At 28.8% G+C, this 18,285-nt stretch overlaps 1 protein-coding gene across 1 annotated transcript in view; it reads left to right on the forward strand.

Annotated features, from left to right (window-relative positions):
• Positions 1-16,139, forward strand: part of LOC142320411 (esterase E4-like) — a 48,148-nt gene extending 32,009 nt beyond the window's left edge. Inside the window, exons 6-10 of the mRNA XM_075358124.1 lie at positions 1,315-1,474; positions 4,839-5,014; positions 8,495-8,666; positions 10,513-10,657; positions 15,329-16,139. Of these exons, the coding sequence (XP_075214239.1) occupies positions 1,315-1,474; positions 4,839-5,014; positions 8,495-8,666; positions 10,513-10,657; positions 15,329-15,503 (828 nt within the window). The 3' untranslated portion in view covers positions 15,504-16,139. The remainder of the gene's footprint in view (positions 1-1,314; positions 1,475-4,838; positions 5,015-8,494; positions 8,667-10,512; positions 10,658-15,328) is intronic.
• Positions 16,140-18,285: the final 2,146 nt, after the last annotated feature.

Raw genomic sequence — 18,285 nt, forward strand, 5'->3', positions numbered from 1 at the left:
CAAGCAGAATAAAAAAAAAAAATCAGCCTGATCCATCAAGCTGAAGCCCACACAGACTGGAAATAGGTTTTTAGCTGTTTTTTTTAATATATAAGATTATCTTTTGACATAGAAATTTTCAGTAGTTTAATGAAAGTATGGTATATGAACAGAGATAATTCTTTACCGACCAGTTGAGTTCAGTTTGACAACACTGTATTATGTTTTTTTAGTGATTCAGAATTTTAAAATTGGTTAAAATTTGAAATAAAATATGTAATTTAAAAACTTTAATCTTATATTGGATTACTGTAGTAGAAGAGAGAATCTTCTGCACCTAATATTAAATAATATTTGTCTTGTGTTTGTTGTTAACTAACTGTTAAGTTACTTTAACATAATTATAATAAATGTATTACAAATATAGAATCTATGCTGTAGTACAAATAAAGAGAATGAAGTAATAAACATCTCCAATAGCTATGAAGTTAACTGGTACTTTTGAGTGGTTTGGGTGTGGTTTATAAAATTAGCAAAAAAACTTTGTTATTTTTTCAGATTGTCACAAAGTTGAATATAGCGTATAAATGTACAGATGATTTATTAGTTTATTTAAAGAATTAACAGAAAATTAGAACAATTTTTAAATTCATTATGCCACAAGTAAAGTGGTTTGTTTCCATATATAACTGTTTTATTGCTTATATAAATAAACTGTAACATTTTTTTAAATTATTATTTTTTTTTATTAAGATAACTTTTGCATGTACTGAATAAAGAAAAGTAATATAGTAAGTATATTATGTATTGTTTCCCACAGTAAGCGTTACATTAATTTGTTCTTTTTACTACCGGTTATAGTCTCTCTTACAATTGTGATCCATATAAAGTGTCAGAGAAATAAGTAATATTAATCAAGTCTTTTCTCTGATAGTAATGATTCTCATTATACATCCAATGCCTGCAATGAACAGAATGAAGCTGTCACTTATAGGGCTTTATATCTGTACATTTCAGTTGGTCTGATATACCGATATACAGCAGTGAAAAAGACAAGAAAAGCTACATACTTCTTTGTAATTTTAATTATTGTTATTAAATTGGTTTTAACATGTTAAAACCAAATGTTGGTTTTAACGGTTAGTAATTAACTATTTTTGGCGTTATGGCCATAGTTTTTTACGGTATGCTACAACAAAAAAAGTCATTCTTGTTTAAATTAACTTATCTTATTCCAGTGATTAAAAGTTCTTGCAATATAGTAGGAATATTCTGTATTCTAATTCAGTTTTAATACATTTTATTAAAAGTATTAAAATAATTTTTATGTTTTAGGTTTGGCGTACCCATCCAACTTTGGTATTTGGACCAACTGTTGAATCAGAAACAGAAGGAATGGAGGAATTCATTACTTTAAAATCTCTTACTAATTATTCAAGTTTTGTACCTTGGATGATGGGATTTGCTTCAGAAGATGGCTTGTTTATAACTGCTGGTGTGATTAGTTATCAAATTTATAGTTTAACTTAACGTTAATTTTTTAGTAAATTATCATTACTTAAATTACTTTTTAGAAGGTTTTAATTTAGATAATTATTATATTCAGTACTTTGAAACTTATTAATATCATTCATATGTCATTCATTATGTGCTGTTAAAAATTAAAAAGAAAATTATCCACTGTGTTTTTATACAGTTGTTCTGTGTTTCTGATATTGATGTTCTGTATTGTGTTTCTGTATTGAAGTAATGAGACTGGTTCAGAAAAACTTTCTATTTACAAACCAATTATACATGGACTCTATTACCTTTGAAATAGTTCCCTTGGGAAGCCATGCAAAGCTTCAGAAGGTTTTCCCACTCTTCATAGCAGTGTTGGAACACAGAAACTGAAATATCCTTCAGACAGTCGGTTACATTTTTTAAAAATGTTTTCTACTGTTCCAAAATGGTGTTCATTAAGATGTTTTTTTAAAGTCGGGAACAGGAAAAAGTCACAGGGACTCAAGTCAGGTGAATAAGGTGGTTGAGGAACTTCAGGAATGTTTTTCTTTGCCAAAAACTCATTAATTGAGAGTGCAGTGTGACTAGGTGCATTGTCATGATACTGCATCCAGTAGTCTTTGATGGCTGGTCTCACACGGGCAACTCTTTTCCTCAGTCTTTCAAGAATTACTCGGTAAACATATTGATTTACTGTTCGTCCTATGGGCAAAAACTCCTTATGGACACTGCTGTTACTATTAAAGAAACAAACTAGCACGGTTTTCATTTTCGATTTGCTCATTTTTGCTTTTTTGTGACATGGTGAGTTTGAAATGTGCCGCTCTTTGCTCTGGCGTTTGGTTTCTGGGTCATACTTAAATATCCAAGATTCATCAAAAGTAATAAATTTTTTTAGAAAATCAGGATCAGTTCAATTTGCCCTAGAAGATTGCAGCACACTTATATCCTGTTGTTTTTCTGTTCAACAGTAAGCTTTTTTGTTAATAATTTTGCACAAACATTTTTCATGTCCAATTCATTTGTCAAAATTTGATGGACTGTGGTATGATTCAAATTCAATTGTTCTACAATCATTCTGACAGTTAATTGCTGGTCGTACCGTATCAAGTCTCTGATTTGTTCAACATTGTCATCACTTTTTGACATTAACGATCTTCCAGAGCATGGATCGTCCACAACTGATTCCTGGCCATCTGAAAATGCTTTAAACCACCTAAAAACTTGGGCTTGTGACTAAGCATCATTTCCATTTGCTCTTTTCAATTTTTAAAAAGTTTCAGTAGCATTCGCACAGTGTTTAACACATAACTTCATTGTGTAACGTTGCTCATAATTAGTATCACTCTTTTTGTAACGCACAACCAAAAACTTGTTTCACGATAAGTTTGTTTATATCTCATGTGGCAACAATAAACTAAAAATATTAATACCTAATATATATCAGCTGTTCATGTAACCATATGTTTACTAGTAGTAACTTTACAGTGTTGCCACTTTGGTTGCCAAAAAAAAACTAGTTTCATTATTTTTATTTAAGACCTCATATATATGTCACTAGCATTCACACTATTATTACGTGACTGTTTTAGTTCACTGTTATGTGTGCTGTTTTAGTTTAATTATCAAGTGTTATCCAGCCATTTTAATTATTCTTTGTGAATATATTGCTGTGCTCTTGTTACTTGTTTAGTGGAATTTTTTTTTTTTTTTATTTTTTCAATGTATAGTGAATGTAGAAAGATCAAAAAATTGTCTTGGAAATGATTTTAGATGTGGGGAGCCAAAAAAAATACTGATTTTTTAAAACTTTTATAACTTTTTTTGGTTTATTTAAACATTAAATGATAATTTTACAAATAAAACTTCATCAACAGTATGTCGGTGAAGTGATATTTACTTTACTTATTTATCCTTTAAGAAACAACAGCCTTTTGCCCAATTAATGATTTTACGATTTTACCCGATTGATGAATTTTACAGTATATGGAAAATTCAAAGCCTGACTGGAATTTAAACCCAGAACTTTAATACGAAAGGCACCAGTTGCTACCACGCTATCATGGAGTTTAAAGTGGTCATGATTTAAAAAACCAAATCTACTGTGTTATTTTAAAATTTTGTACTCCAGTCCTGATATTTGTTAAATTAGTCATCTCTACTTTTTTTTTACATACCTTTGTGTAATAATTTGTTAACTCCAGTCCCTTATAAGATTAAAGGAGCCACCATTGAACAAACAAAAAAATGATAATTGGATTCATTTTTAATTTTTAATAAAACTTCATCAATTGCTGGCCTCCATGGTGCGAGTAGTAGCACCTTGGCCTTTCAACTAGAGGTCTTGGGTTCAAATCCCGGTCAGGCATGGCATTTTTCATACACTACAAAATTCTATTTCCATATCCCATGCACACACTTTAAGCTTATATGGTGATATCATCAAGAAAAAAAATTCTAAAATCTTGAATTTTGTATGAATATGCATATATAAGTTATATATAAATCTTGTCCATTATTCAGTTAAGATTTGTTTTAATAAGTTTGTTTTAGGTAAAACACAAAAATGGAAATGGAAATATCATTTTACAAATTTCAAAAACTATTTAACAGCATACAGAAAAACTGCTCTTATCAATTTTTAAAAAATTCCCTGATCTAGAATTTATAAATGCTTAAAATTGAACACACCACTGCCAAACAAAAACAAAGAGGGTATAAGTATTACCGATTGATTTTCTGTTAGGAAGTTTATATATAGTAAAAATGAAAATATTTGTAATTGGAAAATAAGAATTATATTACACACATAGATTCTATAAAAAATTATTATTAAAAATTAAAATTTTGTAAAATTAATAACTTTTTAAATAAAAAAATAAAAAAATTTGGTATAGATTATAGTATCAAGATGCAACTTATAATGTTCCATAACCATGATTATAATGAGCAAATTCTTATGTATTGTATCATGTCAACACCATTTATTAACATGCTACCTTAAGTAGTACTATGCTTTAATACTTAGTATATATATATATACACTATTTCAAATTGAAATAAAATATCTTAAATATCTATATTGGAGTAATAACATAAGTTATGTAGTGATAATACATATGCCAGGTAATGTGGCTTATCAACAATTTATGTGTAGAAAGTACTGTATTCTTTTGAGGAGAAATGGAACTGGTCACTAACCTATCATTATACTAGTGCACCACAACAGTGGTGTTTAGTCTAAAACTAATGAGGAGTTTCAGTCCAGATTTCTTACTGATTTAATGTATCATCTTGTATTTTAAGGAAAACTTTTTATGTATATTTTAAAGTTTTATTATATTGTTTTGTTTTAGAGTTGTCACAGAATTCTTCGGCCTTATCTGATCTGGATAATAAATTCAAAAGGTTGGCACCAATGTTATTTCGTTATGAATATCGTAGTGATAAGGAACACATTACAGAATTAATGAAGAAGTTCTACTTATCTGAAAATAAAATCAGTCGTGAAACTATACCTCAGCTAACAAATGTATGAATTTAAGTACAATACCTTTTTTATAGAAACATTTATATCGATAATTAAAATTAATTAAACATCAAAAACAGGAAATGAATATTTTTATTTATTTATTTGCGGTTTATTTATTAATTCTAAATATTTTTTGATGTATACTTCATCTGCACATATATTATTACACTAACTCTAAAATTTAACGAATTATCTTATTTTAACAACTCTTATTAAAGTAATAAAAAGACCTTTTTTAATCGTGTTCAGGAGAGCAGTGAGGTAATAAAAATGTATAATATTCTGTTATGTTTTCTCCAACTGGTGTCCGGTTACTGGTACTGGCTTGCCAGGCCTGAGCTTGCTGCAGTGTTAGTATTAATGTACCGATATACATATATCCTGGAACAGACTCAGATTGACCGCTCCTGAGATGTTTGATTAATTGAAACCTAACTGCCAAAGAACACTGGTATCCACAGTTAGCATTCAAATCCATACAAAAGCAACTGCTTTTACAAGGAGATCGATCTTATCGGTCTCAACTTCGAAATCAGTTCATCTTACAATGATGAGTTTAACTACTAGACTGATTCAGCCAGTTTATTTTATTAGCGATCCAAGTTATTATTTTGATGAGATTAATCTCACAAACTCTTAAAGGTACAGACCAGCTTGCAAACTATTGGGAAAAAATAAGGAAGAAATCAAGGGTAGGATAGCCAACTAAAGTTACATATAAAAATTGTTATATCAGAGCTCTTATGTTGTGAGCTAATGACCTGAGCTCTTAAAAATAGAGTATGACTTTACTTGGAGAATGTTCATAATTGCTTGTAACCAGTTATCAGGATATTTGGAGGAGTTTTGGTATTTCTCATTCCATGATGAATTTTCCAAATGTGGGAAAATGGATAGAATATCAGATGAAAGAATATTAAATGGACATATTACTTCACTTCAATAAGGAAGAAAGGTAAGAGAGTATTTGAAAAAGAGATAGTACAGATTTAAAACCTAATCTGATCTGTATAGGAATTGTTGATGATGAATAATATTTAATACAATTACCAAGTAACTGTATTACATAAGTCGACCGAGTAACTATAAGTAGAAAGGTCGACCAGTCAGCCTGAATTTTATTTTTTGGTCACACGTTTGACTTACCCTCATGCATACATTGATTGCAGAACTACACTTTTCCATTTTATTCCATTTCTGCACTTCTACACACCACTGGGGTCATCATCTGTAAGCATCATATCCACAACATCTTCTCTTCAACCTTTCTTGCTATTTTTATCAATATATTATCATAACACAATGAATAACACTTCAGTTTCATGTTTCAAGTTATTCCTCCTTTTCTAATCTGGTTTTATGGAGCTTACAACTCATCGCCTTTTTTCTGGATGACAACAACTTAATTGATTTAGCGGTTTATTTTATATTTATTGTAATGAATAAAAAAAATACATTTTTTTAGGATAATTAATTTCTAGACCTAATCATATTTTGCTATTATTTATTTTATTTTTTAACCCCATCAGTACTTAATACAGTTGGATTGGCTTTGAAATGCTTTATTCATCAACATATCCCATGCTTCTTTTTACTCATGTGTTTTTGGTGGTTAGGAAGCACCTTTTATCACCTATCTGTACTATTATATGTAATATTTTGATAGTTGTCATGCCCTACTCTTGTTTCCTTTGGTTTGTTGTAAATTGGTTTTATAAGGTTCTATTGACACATATTTATTTCTTTGAAAGTATATATATTTCTATTTATTAATCTATTTAATGAGAAAATGGATCCATTGGTTCTTCAGAATTAATGTCAGGGTTTCTACAAATTCTCTGCATTCAGAAAGTTGTTGTGCATTGGAATTATGGAAGTGTAATGATGAAACTTTCATAATTATTACTTTGTATTCTTATTTCATTATTTTACAGAAACAGATGTTACGGTAACTAGAATAGTTTTTGGTGTTGAAAATAATCTCTTCCAACATCAATACAACGCGCACATATTTCAGTTTGTTTTCAAACACTTTAACCAGCTGTCTTGTATGTATGCAGTTATTGCGGTTTTTAGTGTTCATCAGTTTTGCTTGGTCTGTTGCGATACACTGCTTGTTTTGCTGCCCTCATAGAAATTAATCTGGGGGTGTCAGATCAAGTGATTGTTGCAGGCCACAAACCCTCGAAATGATTCATTCACCAAAGATATTTCTTAGAAAAGTCATTGATGTTAGCTACAGCTATCCATCTTGTTGGAACCAACCGTGATCGATTTTCTCCTCTGTGTACTGAGTAATGAAGTTTGTTAAAACTACAAGAACAGTCATTATTAACTGTATTTTTAAAAAATATTAGACCCATAATGCGTGTTTTACTCACATCGGCCTAGACTCCAATTTTTGCTTTGTGCAATTCATGAGAGTTAGTTGTCAACCACATTCGTGCATGTTATGAATTAACCCTTTGAGATGAAGTATGCTTCAGCTGTAAAGAATGTAATATTGAATTTTGGTGTAAGACATTTAATTAACGATTGACCATAATTTAGTCTTTTGTTATCAGTGCAACAGATATTTATAGGGGAAATGTTTCATTTCTTTTCTTACAGCTGTTGCCTAAAGTCTTTTGATTAGAGTTTGAACTGCATTGTTATTCAGGAGCAGGAGTATTTGGAAACTTTTCAGAAAATTTGTACATCATTAAGTCAGTATACTTGTCAACTTTACGAAAGTCTTGTTCAACGAGAAAAAATGCGTTCCTCTACTGAAAGAACCATTACATTTCTCACAACTATTGATTCTGATAAGTGAAACAAAGCACACTAGTTACAACTCAACAACTGATGTCTTGATTTATTACTGAGCAATGCCTGGTGAACCCTAGGGCAACCAACCTAATGCCGAAAGAACAGAATGCACCACATAATACAAAAGCACATTGCACTCAACTTTCCATACACACTTATAATGAGAACTAACAGGAATATAAATGCATTTCCATCTTATCCCAAGAAATACTTATTTGAGCAATACTACATTTCTCAACTGAATTACAGATGTTTTTTGTTCTGTGAAACTTATAAAATGTGTATTTGTTTTGTTATTTAACTTCTGACGTCATGCTAATTTTTTTTTATACTTCACTATTCATTTAATGAAAATATCATTTTTGATATTAGAAAACTGTACTATTATCATTTCTGCTAGTAACAAAGTTTTATCAAAATAAATGGTAAGGCTTATGATTTACCAGAATAGCTTACTGTTTTGCAACGTTTTATTTGTTTGGTAAAGTTTTTTAATTTTTTTTTTTTAATTAAAAATAAATTTATTTGATTATATTTTTTATCACATATTGAGGGTTATATTTCTTGTTTATCTGTAAAATAACGTTATATATATTATATATATATATATATATAGAGAGAGAGAGAGAGAGAGAGAGAGGACAAACATTTCTGTATTTTTTATTTTTCCAGATGTTTACTGATGCTATACTCTTGAATGGAATTTTGAAATCTCTTGTTCAATATAAAGGGCCTGTGTATTTGTACTACTTTAATCATAGAGGACAGTACTCGAATATTGATGGTGTTATCTCTAAATCACACCCACAAAATTTCAAGGATGAAATTATGTTATATTTAAAGAGTAAATATTTTATTTTTACTTTGTTATCATTAATTTTAATATTAAAGAATAGTCTTCAAAATGCCCAAGGTACTGTAAAAATATTTTACTTGGATGTACTTTTATTGTAATATTCTGCAACGTATTTCTACATTATGTTTGTACATGTCTATGTATGTATATATATAAATAGACATTCCATTGAGAGAATATATATATATATCAATGGAAGAGGTAATTTTTTTTTACGGTTGTGATTCATAGGATTATAAAAGCACTTGAGATACGTAGTCACCAGTCAGAGTTGTTTTTTCTGAGATTAAAGATGTTTATTTTATAACCAATCCAATCAAATGGTTTACAGATTGAAAGTGTCATTTGTAGGGAAGATTATTTCCTTTATTTTGGTAGCCTTGACAACAATATGCCTGATACAGGAACATGTTTAGCTCAGAAAAGAATATAAGTCTTTCCTTAATAAGCTTGGCATTGAATTTTTATTATTTTGAAGAAAGCTATGCCAATTTAAGGTGTAAATTCTATCTCAAGTCATTCACCTACAGTTTTTTCTTATAGCATTTGAATTTAAAGTGTATGTACCTACATAAATTGTGTAATATTTTCTGAAATGTATTTACATAATAAATTATACATCAAAAATTTTTTATACGTAATGTGCATACGCATATTAATACTGCTTTTATTGAACTAGATATATATTTTTAAACTAAAAATTAATTAAATTAAAAGTTATTAAACTAAAATATATATTAAACAATTAAAAAATTACTTGCATTATGTTCCACTTAAATTCCTGTTAAGTGCTGAGAAAATTTATACACAATCTCTGTGTGTTTGTTTATTTGTGTGTGTGTGTTTGTTTGTTTGTTTGTGTGTTGTGTGTGTGTGTGTGTGTGTGTGTGTGTGTGTATGTATGTGTGTGTGTGTATGTATGCATATGTGTGTGTGTGTGTGTGTGTGTGTGTGTGTGTGTGTGTGTGTGTGTGTGTGTGTGTGTGTGTGTGTGTGTGTGTGTGTGTGTGTGTGTGTGTGTGTGTGTGTGTGTATGTGTTTGCATGTTTGTTTGTTTGTGTGTGTGTGTGTATATGTGCGTGTTTGTTTGTTTGTGTGTGTGTGTAGTGCTGATGCATGCACATAACACACACTACATTTCACTAATGAACTCAACAATTAATCCATGACAAAATTTATACTTTATTTCCCTATTGAATACTCGTATGACCTCCTCCAGAAGTGTCTCCAACTACAAAACCTATTTCAATCTTAAGTGTAATACAAATACATCAACAATATGCAATATATTAGTAACTATTATGTATGGTTCATTATATAATAAAAGATTTTTTATGCTAAATCATTACAATGGACTTGTGGCTCATATTTTTTAGTATATCATAACTTTATTGATTATATAAAATTTACTTTAAAATAAATTATGTTATGCTGCATGAAGTAATGCATTAAACAGCACTCTATGTGTAGTTTAGGTTGATGGGATTGAAGGTAACATTTTTTTAAAATTATTTCATTGCTAATTGTTCTCTAAGAACCATTAAGCGAGTGAATTTTGTAAATGTTTCATGCAACTAAAAAGATTATTCTTCAGATATTGCAGATATGAGCAGCTTATTAATTTTATTGCCATGAAGATTAATAATCATCTTTAGAACCTGTAACATGTATTGGTTAAAATTATTTGCCAGAAAATTTCATGAGTTATTGTTAAGTGATGTCTTTGTTACATTTTCAATAAAATATCAAAATAATTTATAAAATATGAATATATTTTCTCATTTGTTTATTTTGTGTAACTGATATAGTATTTTGCAATTTTTCTTTTTAACAGGAGGTGTGTCTCATGGTGATGAATTACAGTATATTTTTCCTCAGTTAAAATCATTGCCAAATAGGAAAGAAGTAAAATTTTCTAAATTGGATGAAATAGTATCAAAAAACCTTTTGCAACATCTTACAGATTTTGTTACTCAACTGTAAGTTATCTTATTGTTATTCCTTTCGTATTCAGAATTGTGTGAACCATTCACTTTTACCCTCTTCCCATGTAATACAACTGTATTCATATCTTATGGTAATTATTTGATACAGCTAGAAAATTCTACATTAGCAGTTCAAAAGATTGTTTACTATATCAGGATTTCTCAACCTTTCAATATTTGCGACCCAAATTTCAATCATAATTTTGATTGTGCTCTCCCTCTCATACAATAATAGTCTATTTTGATGCTAAAGCTACACTACAACTAAATACAAACCTTAAAATTACCAAGAATAAGTAAATTTATTGATATTTGGCAATACTGATCTGCTGCATTGACAGAACCGGAATCAGTCCCTCTCTGTTGCTCTCCTGATTTGCTCAAACATTCTGGAACGTCTGCACGACCATCTGTGCAAACGTGTATAAATGCTGCACCTTGTTTAATTCCAGCCAGTCTCAATCAAGTCGATCCTTCTATTATTATCAGATCTATCATGAATGTGTATGTTGTTATTTGCATGTTAATTGTAGTTCACGGTATTAAATATTCACGGCAGTAGATTTATATAGAATCATTGATAAATTTTTAAGTGGGTGTAAGTGGGCATTAGATGATAGTGAATGATCAACAAGTGCACAGACGTAATATTCAGAAAGACAGAAATATTCTCAAGAATACTTAAATTTTGGGTTTACCAGTACTGAAGTAAATGAAGAAGAAAGACCGCTGTGTATCGTTTGTTCAAAGCGTTTGATAGCAGAATGAAAAATTTGGCATTGAATGAAAATTTTGGTATGAAACCTAATAAAATTAAACAACATTTAGAAACACTTCATAGTGAATACGTTAACAAACCACAAGAATTTTTCGAATAAAAATTAAAATCATATGGAAAGTAAACATCATTTTTAAAAAAAAACTTTGTGAATGAGAAAGCTTTACTTGTCTTTTACAAAGTTTCATACAAAAAAAAAAAATAGCCAAATGTAAAACCTCAACCAGTAGTAAAAAGCTTATTTTGCCAGCTGCAATTGAGATTGTAGAAACTATATTTGGAGATAATTTTGCCAAACAGTTGCAGTCCATACCTCTATCAGATGATACCGTTGCCCATCAAATTATTGGTGTAGTTGAAGATGTACATTATCAGCTTTTCGGGAAGTTGTACAACAAATTGTTTTCAATGCAGCTTGATGAGGTAACAGATAGCAATCAAGATGCTCATTTCATTGTCTATGTTTGATTTTGTGATGGTATCTCAGCAGTAGAACTACTTTTCTGCAAACCATTAGAACTCAAAGCAACAGCACTCATGTTATTTTCTATCTTAAATGATTTTATAAATGAGGCAAACATAGAGTGGAAAAATTGCATCGGAATATGCACCGATGGTGCTCATTCAGTGTCTGGAAAATTCCAAAGTATTCAAGCACTTGTAAAACAAAAATGTTCACAACGTGTCTGGACACATTGCATGATCCACAGTGGTTGCAACCGTAGTAAATTATATAAAAATGAAACCCCTAAAATCAAGAATTTTTTCTGCACTTTGTAAGACATGGGTGCAATACATTCAGCATTTCTATTTTATTGTAAGTCAAGATGGTTATCACTTGGGAAATTTTTGCAACATGTTTATGAATTAAGAGATGAAATCACCATTTTTCTAGAAGAGGAAAACCAACCAGAAGCCGAAAAGTTTCGAGATGGTTTATTTGTGATGGAATTGAGCTGCTTGGTTGACATATTCGAAAAATTAAATACTTTGAATCTTCAACTCCAAAGAATTAATTCATATATGTTGGATACTAGTGATAAAGTTAATGCTTTTTTGTAGAAAATTGGAATCGTGAAGCAGAAATTTAAAGCAAAAACCTAGAAATGTTTGCAAATGTGAATGAATGTATTAAAACCTACCAGGCTGAAGAACAACATGTGAAAGTTGTTTTTGTAATCATTGAAAATTACTTGGCCATGCTGGCAATTAAAAAGTATTACCTTGTGACAATAACCGGATAGCAAGTTACAAGGGAGTTAGGGATCCATTTCAAAATACTTGTGAAGGGCTCTCGACTGCTGAAGAAGAAATCTTCATAGACTTCACAGCAAGTGGCAAAATTAAAAGACATGTAAGTAATAAGGTAGATGATGAGTTTTCCGCACTAAAAACAAGAATATTTTGTATGCTACTACCATTTTCAACATCATGCCTTTGTAAAACTGGATTTTCTCCGGTGGCTGCTTTGAAGAAAAAATATAGATCTCAGCTAAATATTGAAAAAGAACTCTAAGAGTCTATCTCTAATATTAAACTTTTCTTCGAAAAACTTTGCTCTGCAAGACAAGCCCAAGGGATTTAATAATCATTAAATTTGTTTTTAATTTAGTATTGATAAGTTGATTATTAAATACATTGTGCAGTACTGATACAACCATATTTATAAGTATAAATGTGTATTTTATCTATTACGTCAGAATATATTTTGTTTTGTTTTCCTTTCAGTAAATCAATACATTTTTAATATTATTTTCTTTTCAATATGTTCACGCCTACCATTTAATATTATCATAATCCCATAGGGGGTGCGCCCCACAGGTTGCACTAGATGGATTGAAACTATTTAACTATAAATATGAATAAAGCTGTTCAGGGTGCTTCTTAGGTAAACGTAATGTTAATTTTGTGGATATTGATTATTGTTATTCTTGATGCCATAGTTAAAAATTTCTGGTTGATCTGTTAGATGACAAACTCTTATGCAATGATAAATAGATTTTGTTTATAGCGAAAGAAAGTCTGAACAGTTTCCAAAATACAAAAATCATTGTTTGGTGTCCATAAATATGAACTGCTTACACCAGTATTTAGTAAATTAAAACCACATGTTTATATATATTTATAAATGTATAATATTTGCTAAAAACAGCAGTTATTTATTCTTAAAAATAGCAATATCCACCTCACCTAAATCATACTACAAGATTGTTTTTTTATAACTCATCTTGATACTTATTATTATGCTTCTGTGCCATTTTTTAATAAATTTCTGGCTCATCTAAAAATGTTCCATGATTTTTTTTTTTAAATAAAATTTAAAGGGTTTATTTTTTCTATAACATTGTTACTCTGAAGATGAGTTTTTAAATGATATGCATTTGAAAAGAAATTAAATTAAAAAACCCTGAATTTCCTACATTTTTATTTCATATAAATATTTTCTCAGATAATTTCCATTTATTCCTGAATTGTTATCTATTTTAGCTTTACATTTTTAATTTACTATTATTTCATTGTTTCCATCCTTCTAAATACAAATTACAAAAAAAATATATTACTGTAGTTATATTAAAAAACTAAGGTTTCAAATAATTTCTTGTTTTATTATTAAATTCTTTAATTCTTGTTTTGCTTTCTTTTTTTTTTGGAGCTAGAAAGTCTCTCAGAAAAAAATGAAGTGCTAACATTTTATTTGTATTCAACAGTTTTGTGTGCATAATCACCAGTCTTATTAATTTTTGAGTTCTTCAAAGTAGGTGTTCTTAGCGTTCTTCACTTGTTTAGGAGATTGTTTTTACTATCAAGTTTTTTTATTCATTATTCTTGAGTTAATAAACTCTGCCTCTATGATCATTGATTTTAGCTGATATAATGAAAATATGCAATAAATTTTTTTGTAAATTTACGTGCCTTTATTATTGATATTACTCTTTATTCTTTCTTTTTCATTCCCATTGTACAATTAGGTATCAGATTTAATGGCATTCAGTTTGTTAATCTCATAATATTTTATCAGTTAATTTTTATATGGTTAGTTATCCTTTCTTTTAATTATTTGACACAATTTCATTTTTGTTTTGTTTAATTTAGTAGTTAAACAATTAAATCATTATAAACAAATTCTTAAAGTCATTGTTCCCAAGCAGGTGTGTTCAAATACAATGAATAACTCTGCACTCTCCTTGAATTTATAGAATCTGTAATGGGTGAGAAACATTTTTATATTCCATACAGAGTAGAGTTTATATTAATTCTACAAAGAATTGTTTCTGTTTTTGGCATTGACTGCATTTGAATGCATGTATGTTTCTAATGTAGTGAATGTTATATTTATTTTTATTTTTGTAAAGTAATATTTTTTTTTTATTGATTTTCAACATTTTATGATAAAAATTAAAAATCAAAACTGAAAATTTACTAAGATATATAATTTTTTTATTTTTAAACTAAGACTTTTCATTTTTAGGCAGGAAAAAATGGTGATTGTTTTCATGTAAAAAGTTTTAGTAACATTAAAAGAAGGTCCCTTTCATACAAAATTAAAATGTCAGCCGTAATCATACGTTAGAAATTTTATACCGTTTAATTAAATACTGCAAAAAATTGCCCTTAAGCATATTAAACAATGTGGAATTATAACTGTTAATCCTACGTATTGATTATAATTTTTTACTAATTGTAATTTTGCACTGAATTAGAAACTCGGCTTATTGATTTAGATTTCTATCTTTTTTTTTTTTTTTTTTGTTATATGATATGAAATTTCAGTTAAATCCTTTAAAATTCATGCTACTTTACATTAAATCAAGCATTAAAAATTACATTTCAATTTTATTTTTATTTTTAAAAATGCTTATATGTTGTTTTCTTATTTTGCATTTCAGAGATATATCAGATTATTGGCAAGAGACAAGTATAGAAAACCTAGAATATATGCATATGAATTCACATGAATTTATAATGAAAAAACATTTATTGAATGAAAGAGCTCAGTTTTGGTATCATTTGATTAATGAACCAGAACGGAATCAGGGTCATCATAATAAAGGAGAACTTTAAATTTCTTTATCAGTAATGCTATGTTTCAAATAATAAATGTCATACATAACTTACTTTTTTTTATAATTAAAATCAATGTATAGCTTAAGGAAAAGACCACTTGGAGGAGGGCCATAAAACTGATGTGATTTCATAAATTGTGCACAACATACTTCCACTACTGCATGCTGAACTTCCCACAATCTTAGAATTGTAAATAAAAAGCCATTTAAACTGGAATCATACCTTAACAGTATTTGAAAGTGCCCTAACAGCAACAAAAGAATAGCATTATATACATCTAATGGATATAATTTATGCAGCTTAATTTGCAACTGTCTTCCAGTGTTTATTTTTTTCTTTGTTACTGTTGTACTGATTTTTTATTGGGAAAATCAAAATGAATTCTGTATCTTGTAAAATACAGAATTGTAAAAAAATACAAAAGGAACATTTTTGAAGTGGGAGCAATTTGCAGTCTCAAAATGTAAGATTAATTTTTCTAATGTGTAGAATTTTTGGTACGCCTTGCAGGACAAAAAAGGTTTTATGGAGGTATGTTATATTTTTCCTGGATTTCCTTATTTGTTTATTAATTTGTAAATACAAATATTGTTATTGTTACATTTTATAGAAATATAATTTTTTTATAATGTTGCTGTTATAAAATGTTAATGATTATCCAGTTAATGAAATGTCTGAACTAAAATCCTAACCAATCATGAACTTTTTATAAAATAAATTGATCATTTTTTGTTTCACAACTATCCAGTTAATGAAATGTCTGAACCAAAATCCTAACCAATCATGAACTTTTTATAAAATAAATTGATCATTTATTGTTTCACAACTATCCAATTAATGAAATGTCTGAACCAAAATCCTAACCAATCATGAACTTTTTATAAAATAAATTGATCATTTTTTGTTTCACAACTATCCAGTTAATGAAATGTCTGAACCAAAATCCTAACCAATCATGAACTTTTTATAAAATAAATTGATCATTTATTGTTTCACAACTATCCAATTAATGAAATGTCTGAACCAAAATCCTAACCAATCATGAACTTTTTATAAAATAAATTGATCATTTTTTGTTTCACAACTATAGTGGGGTACATTAGGGGATGATTTGCTAGGACCACACCCAATTCCTTAATTTGATTTATTAGGTGCATCTGTATGCAGCAAAAAATGCCTCTTCATACAAATGTTATTTTAGATAGATCATTACCTCTAGATGCCATTACAGTAAGAAACAGTTTTCTGTTGAAGATTGCTTACTATGACTATTTAATGTAAAATTACATACAGTTTGGTTTGTGGATAAAAAGACCTCAAAATCCAACAGTCAGATTTACGTAAAGGAAAAAAGATTTAGCCAGTTCACTTTTACATTTCGTGGTTGGCTATCTAAAGCCAACCATAAAAAAACCATCTGAGATGGTTTTTTTATGCTTAGAACTTGTGCTTAGAGTTCAGATTCCGAAGACACGATATAATACACTATCAATAACCCAGTATTTAAATTATTATCCAATGTAACATTTTAAATAAATCTGCCCGAACTCAGATTACTAAATTTTATACTTTTTACACTTTTTATGCTTAACATGATGTCTCTTCAGTTATCCTGATGTTAGCTTCTTTATGAATTAAGTATTAGAAAATTAATGTTTTTCTTAGTTTTTAAATATTTTGAAAGCTTAAGAAATCCATTATCTAAAGTAAATATTTATACCTTTTTCAATAATTAACAACTTTGATAAAACTATCAGGAGTAAAACTATCACAGTAACTATCACATAACTTTGATAAAACTATCACAGCTCTCTAATATTCTCTATCTAGTGCTTGTCATTTCATTTTGGTATACCCCTACATTCTCATCCCTAACAATCCCCCATCAGAAATATGAGATTTTTTTTAAAATGAGCATGATGAGTAATCAAAGAAAATTATTATAAAAAATACTCAATATACAGTTTATAGAACTAGGTACGTCCTCAGGCAAAGGTGGCAAATCTTCCGAGAAATACAAATATTCTGTTACAAGACAACAACTGTAAACAAAACAATTATTAATGGCTGCAGAAATTTTATAATGACAAATTTTTTTTTTTTTTTTACCTTAATATTTCATTTTTATAATATGTTTATTTGCTGAAATAGATTACTATTTGATAGATTAATTTTACCATGTATAATTAAGTTTTTGTTAATTAGCACGTTGCAGTTCATGTATTATCCTTAGCACAATCAGATAAATGAAATAGAAAAAAAATAGTTTAAAAACATTATAAAAATAATAAAATCAGTTTAAAATAAGAACCTAAAAGAAAAATATATATATATTAAATCATAATGCTGTGCTGACTTTAAAAGTAAATTTATTATTCCTGTTTATAGAAGCAGAAGCTTATTACTTTTTTCTAGAAGCTGTTTCTTTTTTTTAAATATGGATAGACTTAAAAAAAAGTTAATAAAAAACACAAAAGTACGAAATCTTGATTAAAAAAAGAAAATAATTTAGATAAATGGTATTAAGAGACCAAGTAGATCTAATTAATGTATTAATTAAGAAAGAGTTCTAAGAAAGCACTTAAAAATTTTACGTTTTTCCAAACTCTGGAGAAATCTCAGATCTGGGCACATCGTCCCAAGCTCTTAGGATGTCATCATCGCTTATAAAATGCCCCTCTTTCAGTTTGTTCGTTACCTTATAGGAACAGCCTTAAGTCATATGGAACAAGGTCAGGACTGCAGGGAGCGTGCTTTAACAATTTTGGTCAAATGCTCT

Source organism: Lycorma delicatula, chromosome 2, assembly GCF_047948215.1.
Source record: "Lycorma delicatula isolate Av1 chromosome 2, ASM4794821v1, whole genome shotgun sequence".
In the NCBI taxonomy this organism is placed as follows: domain Eukaryota; kingdom Metazoa; phylum Arthropoda; class Insecta; order Hemiptera; family Fulgoridae; genus Lycorma; species Lycorma delicatula.